Genomic DNA, 18,759 nt, shown 5'->3' with positions numbered 1-18,759 from the left:
TTTTAGATTATTTTGAAACAATAATCTTAAAAGTTCTTATGGGTTAATATAGTAACTTTGTTTTACAATTATAACATAATAATAATATACGTAAAATTTTCAGTATTTTTGTTGAAATTTTACTAGGTACTTTGATGTTAAATTTTGATTCTAAAACCTCTATTAAACTATTATACTTTGACAGAGTACTCTGAATACTTCAGTCTGAAGGAAGAAGGGAACTCTGTGACAGTGGAGGCAAAGGAACTACCGAGCGCCATCACAATATTGGGGCAAATACTTCTGGAACTAAAAGCTGAAAGAAACCTCACCAGCGGAGCATCTGCTACGCTTGTTTTGATATTCCCTGAAGGTAAGTTTGGAAGATTACATAGAGGTAGTTATAGAGCTTTAGATAGGTAAAGTGACTATGAAATAAATTTTCTAGCCAACATAAACTGATTTAAGTTTTATGATGTGTATGTTTCTATAAAATTTGATGATGACGTGATTAATAAATATAATATTACTTCATTCTTTCAGAGCCTGCATTGGAGTTTGCTGAAAAGAGCTACCAAGGACAGATCATCGACAACTCTTTAACTCTACCTGCCTTACTCCTTAGCCAAGGATTCGAAAGTGGATACAATATCAGCATCGAAAATGGTATGCACCCTCCTGTTATTATTATTAGATCTGTAGTATTAATCGATAAGTTAAATTAAAATGTAGCAAAGAGAAAGCTACAAGAACATTTAATTCGGTGTAAGTGGTTAAAAAAATATGGTCTCCCAAAAAGCGCAAATAAATTAGTGGCAGACCCTAAAGTTCTGTACTCAGTGTACTAAACAATTATATGGTCCACATAATGAACCTGATACTAATTGACAACTATTCTACCTGAAACTTGCAAAGTTTGGGAAAAGAAAATTAGTCTGCAACTCTATGGTCTGAAGCACTAACAAAATCTTGTAAATTACAGATCACGCCGAGTACTTCACGCCAACTAAAAACAACAACCAAATAACCATCACGATGAGTCCACTCAGCGAAGATATTATAGCCGAAAATAGCTTCCTGACTCTCCGAGTAGTAGCTTCGAATGAAGCTAGCACTGCCGTTACTGTGGTCCTTTTAGAAATAATAAAGGACGACACAGAAACACCAGTATTCGCCTCACAGATCTACGAAGGAAGTTACGACACTATTAATGGACTTTCTGTACCGACTATAGAGCTCAGCCAAGGATATGACTCTTCAGTGCAGTTTTATAAAAGCGGCGGTAAGCATATAGGAGTCTTGGATTTATTCTTAGAGTATCAAAACCGTTCAATCGTGCTTCTACACTTATAACGCTGTATAACTCATACGTCAGAAGCATTTTGGAGTTTGCCAGCGTGGTATGGAATCCCCAGTACAGGATTCACATTGATAGATTAGAAAAAATACAAAACAAATTTTTAAAATCATTAGACTACCGATTAGGTAACTGGTTTCAAGACTACAAAATCTCAGCTGAGCGACACAATATAATTTCCCTTGAAATCAGACGATCTTACTTAGATTCAATTTTCTTATATAAATTAATAAACAACCATGTAGATTCAATTCCATTACTAAACAAAGTAGAATTTAAAGTACCACGAATCGCTTCTCGTACAAAATTTATCTTTTTTTCAAGCTGTTGCAGCACTAATTATGCAAAAAATACTTTTTTTAGACGAACTGCAGATAGTTACAACAAGCACCTCACTGATGTTGACATTTTTGATTTATCCTTAAGCCAATACAAAAAAGAAGTTTTAGAAAGATTTAAAAAAATGTGATAAGTTTCGTTAAACATAATACCTATATATTATTATAATATAGCTACCTATATTTACTAAATTTATTGTTAACCTTAAACTAAACTAAACTGTATTATTATTCTTTAAGTGTAAACGTAGCTATGTACCTAGTGTGAATTAATGTAATATTAGTGTATCTTTTTATGGAACTCCAGGTCTATTTACAAAAATGTTTGTTAAATTATTAGTAAGTGACTGTTTGTTTCCTGAATAAAATAAATAAATAAATAAATAAAGTTCCAGGAAAATAGAATATTTGTAATATTTTAAAATGTATTTAGTTCCTGAATTCCTAGTAAGGTCATTGGTGCATCTAAAGTATACCGAGAATATTAAAATAAAAGTCCAGTTTTTCCAGCAGTCGTACCTACATAAAAAGGTACCACGTGTACAATCATAAATCTATTTACTTAATAGTATTTTTTTGTTATTTAACATGAACATTTCCCACAGAATACGAATCTCTGTTCACCATGACACCGAGTGGCAACTCCATCGTGTTGGCACTGACCTCGGCCCTCCCTGAAGACATCTTGACGCAGCAACACCTGCTTCTGACCATAGGAGCCTCCAAGCCCAGGACTGTCGGCGCCCACACCACTGTCTCCATAACACTGCCAAGGGGTAAATATACTCGTACCTAAAAAGTATATAAAAAGCAATCTATAAATATTCTTTTTGCAGGTTTAGTTGACTTTGTTGTCAACCTTAAATCTGTTCCTCAGAGGAAGACAGACATAAGTCCACTTTCAGCGTTTTTTTATACATATTATAATGTAATAGAGATTGTTCTCCTGAAAAATTCAAAGTGAATTTCCTTCCACTGAGGTACAGAAATATTTGTATATGTTTATTTTAAGGGCCTGTCGCACAAAGTATGAATTGAATAAAGATTCAGGTGCTAGCTGTAAGGCAAGGTAATTAAAGGGAATTTTATGAAATTGACAGCAGTTAATTTATGGCCGGTATATTTTATTCAGGCATTGTCAAATAAGCCATAAGGCTTTTGTAGAATTTGTCATGTTTTCTAGTTATGTTTTTTGGGAAATTTTCTGAGTAAAATAAACAGTAACATAAAACTTTGATGGCCATTAAAGTTTTTGAAAATTCCTAATATTCCGTATACAAAAATTAACAATCATAATTTTTAATTATTATGTCATTAGGGATAAATTATATAATAACGATTACAAATTACGAGGCATTTTTTACCCCTTTTTGCTAACGAATTATATATAAAGTCACAATTTTTGTATATTAACAGCTATAAGACTGAGTAGTGGGTAATATTGATACATTAAGTATTCAGGTTGGAATTTTCTCAGTAGTTCTTTTTTCATTATATTTATTTATTTAAACACTTTATTGTATGTATACAAAAATTACATAGTTTAAAGTAAAAGTTAAAAGTACAAGAAAAAACAATATAAGTATATATATACAAAGGCAGACTTATCGCCTAAACGCGACTTATAACCTGTAGGTACTTACATTTGGAAAGCTCACCGTTAAAATTTGTATAACCCTGTAATAGTATTCTTTACTGCAACTACTTTAAATTTTATGAAACCACAAGCTTGATTATTGAACTGTATCAAAGTAAGTTAAAATGTATTTATGTAGTCATGCTTCATGCATGTGCCAATTTTATTTCAGTAATTCATAAGGTGAGTATTTAATATGTTCAACCAGGGATCTGCTGAAAGTGAAATAAAGGTGAGTTAATTTATACTTAAATACAAAAATAGTACAGTTTTATAAATATTATTTTGGGAATTAATTTACGGGCGAAACAGATATCTAATATTTCCCAACTAAAATTAAAATCATCAATTAAAGGAAATCGGTTACCATAAATAAAAATGGTAAAACTAAGAATAACAAATACTTTCTGGAAAAAATACCACGCACCTGCCTTTCATGGAAAAGTACTGATGTAGTGACTTCCTATAATTAAAATTTAACCTAACGAGAGCTCACAGTATTAAACATGCATTTTAAAATTTGCCATTTACTGTTGTTTATGTTACAGGAATATCTACGCTACGCGAATAAACAAATATATTAATTTCAATTTCAAGCTACTACAAAACACTCCTCATTATCAACAATAGCTCCATGTCAAAATCATCCATTCAGTATCTCCCAAGTCCTAAATCTTGCACTTCCTTATTCGCATTCCCATGTCTCATTAGAAAGAGTAATGAGCTAAAGTAAATTTTAGCCAGAGCACTAAGTTTCGAGGAAGCCGGCTACAGAGGATCGCTAGAGGGCGACGTCTTAACTCTGCCGGCTATACGGCTAACTACGGGTTTCGCCGACGACGTAAAGTTCACTCTAAATGGAGGTAAGTTTTTAAGTTATTGTCCTTGCACTTTGTCCAGATTCTAGTACAGAATGTAGTTATGTACCAACGTATGTAGGTATGTATAACCGGTTATAGTAGTAGGTAATTGGAACGCGTCGAGTTGAGTCGCTCAGTTTCAAAATTACATATTTAAAACTTTTTAATAATATGTAAGTAATAAAAACACACACCCTCTCATTGTCACAATTGTAAGTTATTCTTATAAAGTACGTAAGATAGCAGAAACTATTTTCTATACTCAACATAACATTTTCCTACTCTATATAATTCTGTCGTAAGTATAACAAAGTTTAATTTATTTCACATGTTTATAAAATAATTAAGTTTAGCTGTAAAATATATTATGACTTTGTTGGATTTATTCAAGCCGATTATTATGTTGGCTTAGTAGATTCCGCCCCACGACAGTATGGATGAGACTTTCCACGAAAATTAATCTACGTCCTTTTCGTATTTTACGAAATCCTACCGGGTTGGGTAGAGGTTAAAACATAATTATTGGTACTGCTCCCGTCACAAATTGTTTAATTTAAACAGTCTTCACAAACTGAAATATAAATTATAGGTACAATATTCTTGAGTGATGCATATTATTTAATTTATTTATTTATTAATAAAGAAAATAGCAGGTTTTTTTAATTAAGTAGAAAATTACCACAGTAAACATTAACTTCGTTATACATATTATATTGTTTTTAGTATTTTTTTTAATTATTCTTCAGTTTTAGGTACAAAATAAAATGACAATATTAACAATAAAATTATCCGCAAAATTTAATAAAACTTACAAATGCTACGCTAACAAAACTAACAAATGTCTAAACTTGTTGACAGTTTTAAGTGAATCGCTTTTGTAAATTACTTGTTTTGCCTTACTTTGGCCGTTCTGTAGCAAAGTTATCTCTAAAAGTAATTTAACCTCTTGACTTTTAATTACGATTTCTAAGTCTTAAAAAGGCAAGAAATTTATTTATTTTAGACACATAAACGCTACTGATTTTTATATGTTTTTAATCAGTTTTATGGTTTCCATTCCCATTCCTATTTATATTAAAGATACACAAAATACTTCATAAATTAAAAATCCACTTTATAATAGCTAAGTAAACAGATTAAGGGCCATCGAATATTAACAGATTTTGATCGATGCCATCAAATTGACCGCCGCGCCGTGTGCCCGGCAGCGGCATTATATCGACAAGAAACCAACTAATCATAAACTCCTAATTATATTACAATGTAAACAAACAATAACGTTACTTGACCTGATTTCAGATTACGCAAGCTCGTTTACCATCGAAAATGATGAAAATGTGGTATCCGTTATTCTTTCAACACCAATCGCCGAAAACGTTATACAAAATAACAATTTCTTAGCTTTGACGCTAGAAGCTAAAGGCGTGAACACACTGACAGCGGTAGCTAGTATAGTAGTAGACGTTATAAAGGACGATGCACAAACACCAGTGTTCGCTAAACACGTTTACTATGGCACCTCGTTGGATACAAATGGGATCACCCTCGAAGATATATCACTTGTGCAAGGATACGATGATACTGTGACTTTCAGTCTTAGTGGAGGTATAGTATTCAATATTTACTCAAGTGAAGGAGGTAGGTAACTTGTAGGACTTTGTTTAGTAAGCAAATCTTTTGAAGGGATTAAGTCTCTATATTAACTAGATAGCTATTGAAAGAGGAAAGATTAGCGTGTATGGGAAAGCTCGCCCGGTAAGTAGGATAGCTAGTGTTAAATAATTATCTGTAAAAAGATTATTCACAGATTTGAAGTGTCAAAACAGTGCATTTTTTATATATTATGCAATATTTTTGTTTACATTTATGTGTTGACCGACATTACTGACGCTTTTGCTTTGTTTGTAAATATGACTTTCGTTAAAACCTTAATTTGTACAAACAGCAAAGGCAAAATTATAATGAGATCTCGGATGGAGTAACTGATTGGACTAGGTCATGTCTAAGATTCTTCCGTTCAGATAAAGAATATATCTATCTGCTTTAATATTACTTTGTAATACTTATTTCGTAATTGTATGTGAAAAAAATAATCGATTCACTAACTTTTTATTATATGATTAATTTTATTACAAAAGGCACGGGACCTAATAAAAAATTAAATTAAGGAAAATTTGCGAATACAATTACATTATTTATTACTTCCAATTATAGATGACGCCCAATACTTCAATCTCACCGAGAGTGAAAATAAAGTGAGACTAGAGCTGATATCGAATATACCCGAGGATGTAGTATTCGAGAAGAAAGTGCTCATTTTCAATATTTTAGCTGCTAAGCCCCGCACGGTCGGTGCCAACGCTGCACTTTCTATGTCATTTCCTTCAGGTACGTAAAGAACTTCTTAGCTTTATGAATCAGCTTTTGATCTGGAAGTTCTGGAACTCATGATTTTTGGTCTAAGTACGGGTATACGGTCAACTGCATAAGTAGCTATACACTTTTGTACCTTGTCAAACTGACTATAACAAGCCGTCAATGTTTGAATAGACAGTTTGTGACTTTGAAAAGGTACAGAAGTGTACAGCTACTTCTGCAGCTGACTGTACGTTTCTTATGGAGTCAGACTTACCTATTACTAACCGTTCTTAATCTTACTTTTTATGATATTTTTATTTGATGCATTCAGAATGCTATCATGAATAAAAAGGGATCTATAAAAATCTAACACTCTTCTGAAGGCACCACCAAATAAAAAAACGTTTTCTATTTTTATATGCAACAATTTCAGTTTATACACAGGGCGGGTGGGCGCATATTGTCAGCAGCTGGGGGGTCACTATAGAAATCGAAAAACGAATGAACGTGAGTCATCACGCAGGAAGATAGGAGTCATGGACAACTCCTGAAATTCGTTTTCCTTATGCTTTATCTCGTTGTATTAAGCGTACCGATTCCATAATAGCTCTATTTCGTTCGATTTCTGTAGTAATCCCCCTGAACATGCCCTGAACTGAACGAAGGATGCCAACAACTAGTGACAAAGAAAAATAGTCGATGACAACATGACGTGTGTTGCATATGCATAGACCGGATAACAAGGGTGATCAATACCCTGCATAATACTCCCAATTAGGATAGAGTTCCAACGCTACGCTGGTTCCTTTGCCAGGCAATTATGAGCCTAACGCACAGGGATGGCGGACATTTATTATCCATGTACGAAATTCTATATACTTACTAATCGATTGACGATTTGAACAAAATATGTAAGTATATTCGTTCTAAGATAATACACTCACGTGCAAAGAAACAGTTCCACTCACAAAAAGACACCAAACGACCCCAATTATTTCAAAACGTTTCATTAAAAACTTGAACAAAATATAACCGTTTTTAGTTGGTAATATCCTGATGCTCTGTTAAATGTACTTCAATCAAAGCTAGCCTTTTCCGTTAAGGAGTAATTTGGTGTTTTACTCAGTGGAACCTTTTCATTGCCCGTGAGTGTATATTTTATGTCAGTGTGTTCAATAAAGAGTGAGTTTAAACTCAGTGGAATTTAATTAACTGGTCAAAATCCTTCTTTTCAGAGCTAACGGATGCTACGGTTATGAAATTTTCCAAAAATGCCTACGTTGGGACTTATGAAAATAACTTAATTTCATTAGAAAAGGCTGTGCTACAAGATGGTTTCGCCGAAAATACCACTTTTGATCTTTCAGGGGGTAAGTTAAGTTACATTTTATATACCTAGTTATTAGTTAAAATATCCTGGGAGCATGTAGATATTTTACGATTGCAATTGACAACATTTCAAAATTTTATACAGTTGAAATTCGAAAACCATTTAGAGATATGGCTCTAATATTCACAAAAAAAAATGTTTACGATTTTTCTATTGATTTATTTCAGAGAAAAACATAAAAATCTAAATTATCATTAGTGACATCACGATGTGGCATAATAATTAAACGCGCTTTTACTTCTAAAACATGAACAAAAAAAAACATGTTATGTCACTTTGACAATGACAATGACAAACATCACTCAAATGTCTGTCACTTTTATGTGTCCTTGTCAATGACGGAAGTTCGTGATTGGTCCTCGCCACAAAATAAAGTTGAAGATGAAGTTGATTGGTCCTTGTTCATGTCAAGTTAATGTCATCCAACTTTTTTTTTTAGGTTAGGCAGGCAACGAAAATATTTTTATCCAAAGCCGCGACGTGACGTCACTCATACTATAAATATTTTGAACTTTGAAATAAAAAAAATATATTAAAACATAGAAATATTAAGAAATAAAAAAATACGGGTCATCTAAATTTGTGATATCTCGTCGAAAATAAAATAAAATCGGTGAGCATTTTATTTGAAATGTTGTCAATTAAAAAAACAATTATATTTTTATGATAGTTATGAAGTACTATAAAATGTATATGCCGCCAGATTAAAAAGGAATCTCAGTAAATCGCAACTGTCTCTGAAAGACAAATGAAAAAAACAACAGCCTTTATTCAAAGTAAAACATATTTTATACAAAAATGGAATCCTAATGAGCTATCCACTGTCCGTGTAATTAGTGTCATTTTTCTTAAAGCTCAGCAACTTCTATAATCATGCTTTTATTTCTATTTCAGAATACGCCTCTAACTTTGATTTGTCAGTTACCGGAAATTCGGTCGCTTTGAATGTTAAGGTTCCACTGCCGGCTGACTTAGCACAGAGTTTAGTAGTTCTGGAGCTAACCGCCGCAAGGGTTGGCGCAGTGGCCGCGACAGCGTCTCTCGTCATTGATATCGTGGTAGAGGGTGCCTCCCTTCCAGTTTTTGATAAAGCTTACTACGAGGGCAGCTATAATGAGGCAGAATTCCTATTTGAAGACTCAGTATATTTGATTCAAGGATTTGATGATACTGTGACGTTTAACTTGGAAGGCGGTAAGTACCTAATAATTAATTAATTATTTTAAGTTTTTCTAACTCTGATATTTGTATGAAATTAAATAGACCGCCTATCAGTACGAAGCTGTACGATACATTATTATTATGTAGATTTGCCCAATATTTTGCAATAATAATATGTGTAGTTACGAACCCCTTATAAAAGATCATCATAATATATGTAACATAAAAGCTGATAAACACCAATTTGTAAAAAAATATTTTAATTAGTAAGTATATATACTGCTAATAATTTAGTATTCAAATTAACATTCTTTTTCCAGATCTATCCGAGTGGTTCTCACTATCCTCAGAAGGTAGCAAAGTAACAATATCTCTAAAAGGCCCGATTCCCGAAGAGATCTTACAGAACAATAGTCAATTGCTCTTTGTTGTCGTTGCTAATAAACCAGGGACCGATGGGGGTAGAGCTGTTATATCTGTCAGTCTTACCAAAGGTTTGTTTGTATATTACGTGTGTATGTACTACTGGAGAATCGCCCGGATATAGGTAGGCCACTACTAGCTAGCTTAGAAACGCTTGACCACAAATAATTCACAATCTATTAAGACGAGTTTTGTACGGAATATACGTACTTATGTAGTTTGCTGATATCAAGAAAACAAATTATGGATAACCCGATGGTATCTACGTTAATTAATAAATATTACAAATCACAAAGTAACCTTAGTATTTGTAAATTTTGAGACTGGGATGGTGTCGGGCGATATTGTTGGCGCTGGCCCACAATGGCTGCGCCAAAACTAATTTAAAATGTTAGGGCTTGGTGTTGTTCTACTCGCACTCGCAAGTGCAATTAAATATAAGCCCTTTTGTTTGTTGCAACAAAAGCTACATTTGAACAATGACTCAAATACCATTGTGCCGACACCCAGGTTCTACGGAATTTAATAAATCCGAGGGAAATGTATTTTATTTGTAAACATAATAATGATGTATGTTAAAATTGTTAGAGTTACACACACTCACAAACTCGCAAACTACGACACACGTCATGAATCAGGATTCGATGTAATAAATTCACAAAAATAACTAAATCTGATGGAATGTTTGATACTTGAGCACAGATCTAATAAAAATATTATAAAACAAGTATTTCATCAAATGAGGTCGGTATCTAATGATTCATAATAATATGTTTTCGTTTTCACCACCACCGTAAATAACTTGGTATAGTAAGTACTTATATAATTTTACGTTGTATTTTTAAGCATAGGTAAATCCTTTAAAAATATGTCATTTCTTTAGGTAGGTAGTTTAAAGTATGTAGGTAGTACCTATCAATGTCCGACACGACCGAGTCCTCGATTAGACAGACCGGAAAGATGTCCACCCCTCAAGAAAGAATAAAATCCCAATCCAACCAATAACGCAAAATTAAGAACCAAACGAATTCATGATTTCATGAAATACACACATAAATAAATCAATACCTTACTCGCTCCGAGATTGCGAAATTCCAATCCTATATCCACCGGTATTTGAGGGGAAATATTTGCCTTTTTCTTTATTTATTCCAAACATATTTTCCAGAATGTTCAGGTGGGGTTTTGCGATTCGCGCGGAGCCACTACGTGGGTCGCATAGAGAGTGGGTCTGCTCAAATAGAAGACTTCACTTTGCTCGGCGGCTGGCAGGATGGCCTGGCTGTCTCGGTCTCTGGAGGTAAGTCTCTTCTGGTAAACATGTGATGTGGTAATTGAAACTTATTTGCAAGGTAGTTAGGACTCATATTTTATGTAAAGGGTGATGCAATAGTGATATAGAGAAATTTATCTGAAACATAAAGTTATGAGTCAAAGTTAAATGCTACATGACGGTATATTATGTATGGATTAATAGTTGCTTCCTATTTCCATTGATACTCATTATTCAGAACAACATTACCCTAGTTATAGAGTCAGCACATTGCATTGTTTTCTCCCCTTCCTTTAAGCATCGAAAATACTTGGACAGCTAAAAACAGTTTGGTATTTTACACGAGTAAATATAGACCATCATTACGTTGTAGCCCAGCTACACCTTATTAGCTTGAATTTGGTTTTCAGAATACGGCGAATATTTTAATGTGGATCAATCGGATGAGAAAATAACATTGTCCCTCAAAGGAGATTTGCCCACCGAAGCTTTCAGCGAATATTTCATAATTCTCGAAATTCAAGTATCAAGACCGGGTTACGGCAGCGGGTTCACTACAGCTATTCTAGAAATTACTAAAGACAGTACCGAAACTCCAATATTTGAATACAATTACTACACTGGGTCTTATTCGAAAGATAAACAGCTTGTTTTTGAACCTACTGTGCAGTTGATACAAGGATTTGATGATACTGTGGAATTTGCTCTTGAAGACAACGGTAAGTTGGAATTTGTGTAATTACTCCATAAACTTCATAACTGCATAATATATATATTTTATCAGCACATAATTTGATTAATTTAATAATTATCAAAGGTACACATTTTTTTTAATTCTAGGTATGTAATTGTAATTACATTATTCCAATCACTTAATATTTAACTTTTGTAGGTATTAAAACTGTTATTCGTTTAATTATATCCCTGTATAAGGAGAGTATATTTATCATATAATTAGAAATCAGGTAGTAGTTGTAGAAAAACCCTTATTTTTAGTTGCAGGAAGTTAACAGTTTTTATGAACTTTCCAACTTTCACTCAATTTTCTGCTACTTTAAGTTTCCTCAAGTTTTCTTGAAAACTTTTTCATGCAGTTTGATTTCCAAGAAATTCTGGCTGGCTACGAATAGAACATTAAAGTATCTTCAATAATATAATTTAGAATCTTGTCAAGGTATACTAGTTATTTCATTATTGTACTAACTTATTCATTAACACTTCTATCTAACTAAACTAAACTTCTAAGTTATCTTTAACGTGAACAATTTAGATAATTATCTATATAAGTAATTATTTAGATATGTATTAGAGCTATTTTTATTGTTTATTGTTGTTTAGTATACTTTTGCTGTAAGTCATAATATCAAGTTCCTAATATGACTTTTTTTGTTTTTGTATTGTAAAATGTTTGTAATATTTATGTATTTTATCTTAACAAACAACACCATTTCACCTGAGGCGCCAATTCAGCTATATATATTATAATAAGTCGGTTAATTAGTATATTATACGAGTATAACAATTATATATACAAATATACACAAAATACGTTTAAAATGTTACTATTTCCGACGACTATAACTAATATTAACACACAAACATTAATTCACAGCGGACGCGTCGTGGTTTGTACTGGAAGGCGCTGGCAACAGCTGGACGCTGGCACTGAAGAATGACTCCATAGAAGTGTCGGGCAGAAGCAACTTGGTCTTCTCTATACTAGCCGCCAAGCCGGGAGCACCGCCGGCCAGCTCTGCTGTCGTCATCACTCTTACAGGTTTGTTTATTTTAAACAAAGATGATTTGATCAATTTTGGGCATATTCTTGGTTTTATAAAAATAATCACGAGAAATTTTAAATCGACTAGGTATGTATAAAGTTTTTTTTTAAATAATTCTTTGGTGCGTCAAACCGAATATGCGTCTAATGGATAAAGCCACTTTTACAGTATAATCAGTCGTTTTTGATAACAGTGACTCATCTCTGCTGAAAAACATTTGTTTTCATAATTACGATACGTATCACATAAACAATAAAGTTTGCACTTGTGTAAAAACAATATAAATTTCTGTATCGCGAACCTTGTAAAGTTGAGCAAGTAAAATTGTTCAAAATGTCGAAATGTGTCATCTTTTTTCGGCTTACATAGTACCCTGTTTTTAACACCTACATAGTTTAATTTTAGCTCGGTTATCCTCGGGCTCTCTCTATGGTTATTATAGCCCGTGTAAAAGGACACCCACCACGAGATTAAGTCGCGACGACCCCGGGCCGCCGCCGCCCTTGGGCAAATTCAAGCAATTCAATAAAATAATTAATGGAAATTTTATCTATTTTGTTACTGTTGTGGCGATTCAATGACAATATTTATTATTAAACTGAGGGCTGATTTTCAAATAGTTGGATAAATCTTTTCTGAGGAATTATATGTATATATAGGTGCTGTCACTGTATAGTACAAACATTCAGACCGACAGCGTAACAATTATTCTGCAGATAATTACTACTATCGGACCATTTAAAAATCTGTCCTTAGTTAAGTTTAGTAATACATGGTTACTTTTGCTAGATGTTTCAAGCGCCCCGCTACGCTTCACGCAACAGTCCTACAGCGGCAGCTTGCAAAGCTCCGAATTAACTCTAGAAGCAATAAAGATTGAAGAGGGTTATACTGAGTCTTTACGCTTCTCTCTTAGTGGAGGTATGTAATTTTGCACCGTTTTAAATAGTACCTATTTTGTGACTAAAGGGTTAATATCTGCTTATTTGAGGCTCGAAGTTTCGAACTTCGAGCATGGCGATACAGGGCTAAAAAAGTAACTTTTGCCACTTGGTTTACATTAATAATATTACAGCGCCATTTATATGAAATTTAAAGGAAATACACATAATTTCGCTAATAATTGCAATCATTTCATTAATAATTGAAATTCACCAAATAACTATTTAAATTCCCAGAATATTCCGAATACTTCGAAGTGGCGAACAACAACAATGAAATCACGGTTCAGTTCAAAACAGGTGTTACATCGGAAGTTTTACAAGATACCAATATCATAATTATGACCATCCGGGCAGAGAGCGACACAGACGTTGCGTATGCGACAATAGTGATAGAAATAAGAAAAGATACAAATAACGTCACGGCACTGGTATTCCAAGAAGCGTATTACTCTGGCTCCTATTCAGAAATAGCCGGATTATCTTTTGATCAGCAGATAAGATTGATTGATGAGTTCGACGATGCAGTTCTGTTTGCTTTGGAAGGAGGTACGATTGTGTTTGTTTAAACCTACTTTGTGTTAGTGTTCAGTGGAAGTTTGATTGCTCGACCAGGAATAAGGACTTTTCGTGTAGTTCGTACTTCGAACCTTTTCTAGATCTGTTCACTTCTGATGATGTGTGGCAATGACCTATATTGATTAGATATGTATGGAATAAACTCACAATAAGTATAATTAGTAAAACTAAATAACTAGTACTCAAATCTCAGTAAATTCAACATACTTTTGTGCCCTGCTTCGTGTGTGCTGCATTCGTTAAAATATTGATAAATAGTCTCCTTACACGGTCGTTTTCCCTTAGATGCAATGTTTTCAATACCTAGCACCTACTCTTTCAGTCCTATCTATCTTATCCACCCAGTTAACATTGCATTGTTCGGTTAGTCAGGCACATTGATTTGTCTTTCGATTCCACTGTTTTACAGAACTTATCATTTGTTTAAAACATAAAAAAATCTGCTTAGAGCTTTTTATATGTTTAAGGTGATAAAAGTTGTACTTACAATATACAATAAACAACCAAAATATATATTTCAGAACAAAAACAATGGTTTGAAATTCAAATAAACAAGGACTACGTTACATTAACTCTGAAAGAAACGTTACCAACAGAAGTTTTGACAAATTATAGACATCTTTTGTTATCAATAGTAGCAACCAAGGAAAATCACTTACAAGGAAAAGCAGCTGTTATTATTTCTCTGGATGATGGTAATATTCAGATAATAATAAGAGTTTCAAACATATTTTTCATACATCTACTACTAATCTAATCGCTTTTTCATATTTTCAGATCTAACATCTCCTACGGTACTTAGATTTGAACAAAATTACTATGAAGGTAAATTCAGCAGTGACAATGTTATACTGGACTCAATAAAACTGTCTTTGGGATATAGCGATGATTTAAAATACACTTATAAGATTTCAGGAGGTATGTTTAAACATATATTTAGTTATAATTTATTTATTTAAAATACTTGTTTTTCATAATAGTTAAAGCATCGAAAAATTACAGATCTGAAAGAGTATTTCAAAGTAACCACTGAAGGATCAGTAAGTAAATTGGAGCTTGATAAACAAATACCAGAAGAAAATCTTGACACGTTCATAATTTTAGAACTAGAAGTTTCAGCTGCGCAGAGCATATCCGCGTATACCACTATCATCTTAAAAACTGATGTAGAAGAGGAAAATCTTACGCTTCTCGTTTTTGAAAAATCTTACTATGTTGGGTCATATACTGTTGCTGACAAATTAAACTTCGAAAACATAGTGACCTTGGCGCAGGGTTATAATGAAAACGTAGTTTTTTCACTTGAAGAAGGTAATCTTTATTGATATAACACTGATTGATAGGTTTGTTTTCAACTTCACAAATTAATCCATATTTAACCATCACTTTCTAGGATATGAAAAATGGTTTTTACTACAAAGCGAAGGAAATACAGTGACGATAACTCTTGTAAATGAAATACCATCTGAAATATTATTGAACAACCGCAATCTTATATTTACAATATCTGCAAGCCTTGCTGGAGTCCAAACGGCATCAACTAGTATCATCATTTCCCTGGAAGATGGTATGGTTTATTTTCTTTTATCAAATCGATAAATGCACCTTAATCTTCTCTAATGTCATTCAGATTGCAGAACAGCAGACAGATTCTTATGAAATGCTGTACATTCGATAGGACTTCGCACATTTACCTAAGAAGTTATGTGTTCGCATAGAAGTGTCGCACACCGCTCCTGGCTTAGCTGCCGAGCAGGCTCAAGATGGAAAATTAACTGACAGCAAGCCACTTTACTTGGAATAATATATAAAAAATAAAAACTTTGTTTTCATTAATTTCCAGATATTCCACTAAATGCTCTAGTCTTTGAAAAGGGTTATTATACTGCCACATATACTGACCAACAACCACTTCAGTTTGAATCTGTAATAAAGCTAAGTGAGGGGTATGACGAAACTGTATCATTCAGCCTAGAAGGAGGTAATTCATAAATAAAAACATACTTATTTTCACGACAATTAAGTCGGAATGAATTTTGTTAGGTACTAATTTATTTTATCTGTTTTTAGATCTTGCAAGATATTTTACTGTTGATAACACTGGAGCGGTAGTAACTCTATCCGGATCAATACCTGATGATGCCATACCAGACCAGTCTTTTATAGTCCTTGAGCTTGTAGCCACTTCTAAAAACGCTATCTCTGCTTCTGCTACCATAATTATAACTTTGGCCACCGAAACTTCAGTAGTCACACCAGTATTTACTGAATCATACTACGCAGCAAAGTTTAGCCCTGCAGGAGGCTTGAAATTTGAAACAGAAATATCTTTACGGCAAGGATACGATGAAACAGTGACTTTTGCACTTAGTGAAGGTAAGCAAAAATCCAGATTATTTTATTAAAAACATATCACTGTTTGAATACCTAATGTACCTAAGTAATTAGAATTTTTTGATCAAGAAGTCAATATTTATAAACAATTTGTATTATCCTCGTTTAATTTTAATTATATTTTGATTGCAGAGGGCTCGAGATGGTTCCTGATACGTGAGAGCGGGAATTCCGTTACAATAATACCAACGGCTGATTTCCTCGCTACAGAATTATCAGAAGATATTCTCTCATTCTCTGTAATTGCGAATAAACCAGGAACAAAATCAGCGGAGGCGGGAGTTATTGTCTTACTACAATATGGTTAGAGCTCGTATTCATTATTATATTATTAATATTATTCGTTTAAAATTGCAATAGTTATGCTAACTAATATTATAAATGCGAAAGTAACTGTGTCTGTCTGTCTGTTACTCTTTCACGCCACAACTACACAACGGATTTGAATGAAATTTGGTACACATACTTTTTATCCCGGAATTCCCACCGGAAAACTTTTTAAGGCGAAGCGAAGCGCGCGGGAACAGCTAGTTACAAATAAAAAGAATATAAATAAATAAATATGTTGGGACATCTCACACACGGCCATTAGACCCCAAGCTAGGCAGAACCTGTGTTATGGGTGTCGGACAGCTGATATATCTACACAAATACATAGATAGATAGATACTAAATATAAATATCAACACCCAAGACCCGAGTACAAATATCTTTTTTAAACAAATATCTGCCCCAGCCGGGAATCGAACCCGGGGCCTTCGGCTCAGTAGTCAGGGTCACTAACCACTACGCCATTCGGTCGTCAATCAATTTTAACACTTTCAAAATTTTTTTATTTTTTTATGCAGCCTGTATAGTGTCCCACTGCTGGGCAAAGGCCTCCTTATGAATTGACCACCGTTCCCGATCATGTGCTTCCTTCGGCCATTGAGGCAAAAACCTGTCGAGGTCATCTCGCCATCTCCATCTGGGTCTTCCGCGACGCCGACGTCCATCACTGGGCACCCACTCGGTGACAATTCTGGCCCACCGGTCCGGGTGCATGCGACAGACGTGGCCTGCCCAGGCCCACTTCAGCTTCGCAGTCTGTGCGCCCACATCAGTTATACGAGTCGAGGAGCGTAGCGGTGTTCCGGATTCGGTCAATCCTTCGTACACCAAGTATAGTACGCTCCATCGCTCTTTGGCAAACCTTGAGTTTGGACTTCTGATGTTCGGTCAGAGACCAAGTCTGTGCACCGTAGGTTAGGACAGGCAGTATACACTTGTCGATGAGTTGGCGTTTGAGTGTTAGAGTGAGAGTGCCCTTCATTAGATCTTTCATGGACCAGAAGCTCTTCCAGGCGTTGTTAATGCGTCTTTCGACTTCTTTATCTTGCCTGTTTTCGAAGGATGCTATCTGGCCCAAGTAGATATACTCATCGACATATCCTATTTCCTGCCCGTCTACCTCGACCCTACTTTTGGCACTATTGGTCATGACTTGAGTCTTAGACCTATTCATCCTTTCAAATATATTATATAATATTGATTGTTTCTCCGGCTTTCAAGTTGGAACAGTTAGTTTTTTTTCTTGTGGCACATAATTGGGATGTTGTTGGAGATTGCTCGTTGGTTGTACGTAATATTTTTTTTCTACACTGACTTGAGCTTGAGTACCAAAGCACCTACTTAACCAATCTATCTACATGATTATAATCGTATACATATAAATCATAGCAAATTTAATGTAGAGGAATACAATACTATCATGTTTTTCTAAGGGATTACAAGTCATATCATATGATAAAACACTTAATTCAAGTACTTACTAGATATATTAAAGTGTTTGTAACATTTCATTGTTCAAAGTTATACATTTCAGAAAGGACGTCATTGTTTGTCACCAACTAATATTCTAGATTAATTTCATTTATTAGTTCAACATGCTTGTGGTTTCTTAGCATAGGTAGTTTTGTAAGTTTAGTTTTAAGGTTTCCGTAATCAATATAATATAATAATATGAGCTCTTTTAAACTTTACAGACACAACTTCAAATGACGTGTCGTTTGAGAAGGCTCTTTACACGGGGGTCATCTCTGGAGGGACGGTGCAGCATGAAGATATTGTGGTCACAGGGTTTGAAGGAACGATCGTGGAAGTACTTGGAGGTAAGAACTTGAGAATCAAAAATAGTTTATTTACACACCATGTAAGCATAGACAATGGAAAATTTACAATGGAAGAGCTGAATAATTTGAATTCACTTACTGGATGCTGAAACGGAAAAACGGCTGTTATTGTTTTCGC

General features: G+C 34.1%; 1 protein-coding gene across 3 annotated transcripts in view; it reads left to right on the top strand.

Moving 5' to 3' along the window:
• The window catches only part of LOC105384182, a 43,986-nt gene that overhangs the window by 3,226 nt on the left and 22,001 nt on the right, over positions 1-18,759 (top strand). For all 3 annotated transcript variants that reach the window (XM_038105637.2, XM_048629327.1, XM_038105636.2), the window contains exons 7-29: positions 185-352; positions 523-645; positions 962-1,261; positions 2,280-2,450; positions 4,051-4,173; positions 5,470-5,775; positions 6,385-6,558; positions 7,764-7,898; positions 8,813-9,112; positions 9,400-9,573; positions 10,671-10,802; positions 11,186-11,494; positions 12,388-12,552; positions 13,346-13,477; positions 13,735-14,046; positions 14,598-14,771; positions 14,854-14,994; positions 15,079-15,387; positions 15,470-15,643; positions 15,920-16,057; positions 16,147-16,452; positions 16,603-16,773; positions 18,495-18,620. In XM_038105637.2, coding sequence (XP_037961565.2) covers positions 185-352; positions 523-645; positions 962-1,261; positions 2,280-2,450; positions 4,051-4,173; positions 5,470-5,775; positions 6,385-6,558; positions 7,764-7,898; positions 8,813-9,112; positions 9,400-9,573; positions 10,671-10,802; positions 11,186-11,494; positions 12,388-12,552; positions 13,346-13,477; positions 13,735-14,046; positions 14,598-14,771; positions 14,854-14,994; positions 15,079-15,387; positions 15,470-15,643; positions 15,920-16,057; positions 16,147-16,452; positions 16,603-16,773; positions 18,495-18,620 — 4,563 coding nt within the window. The remainder of the gene's footprint in view (positions 1-184; positions 353-522; positions 646-961; positions 1,262-2,279; positions 2,451-4,050; positions 4,174-5,469; positions 5,776-6,384; positions 6,559-7,763; positions 7,899-8,812; positions 9,113-9,399; positions 9,574-10,670; positions 10,803-11,185; positions 11,495-12,387; positions 12,553-13,345; positions 13,478-13,734; positions 14,047-14,597; positions 14,772-14,853; positions 14,995-15,078; positions 15,388-15,469; positions 15,644-15,919; positions 16,058-16,146; positions 16,453-16,602; positions 16,774-18,494; positions 18,621-18,759) is intronic.

This window comes from Plutella xylostella, chromosome 22 (genome assembly GCF_932276165.1).
Source record: "Plutella xylostella chromosome 22, ilPluXylo3.1, whole genome shotgun sequence".
In the NCBI taxonomy this organism is placed as follows: domain Eukaryota; kingdom Metazoa; phylum Arthropoda; class Insecta; order Lepidoptera; family Plutellidae; genus Plutella; species Plutella xylostella.
This window is presented reverse-complemented; position numbering and strand designations above follow the sequence as displayed.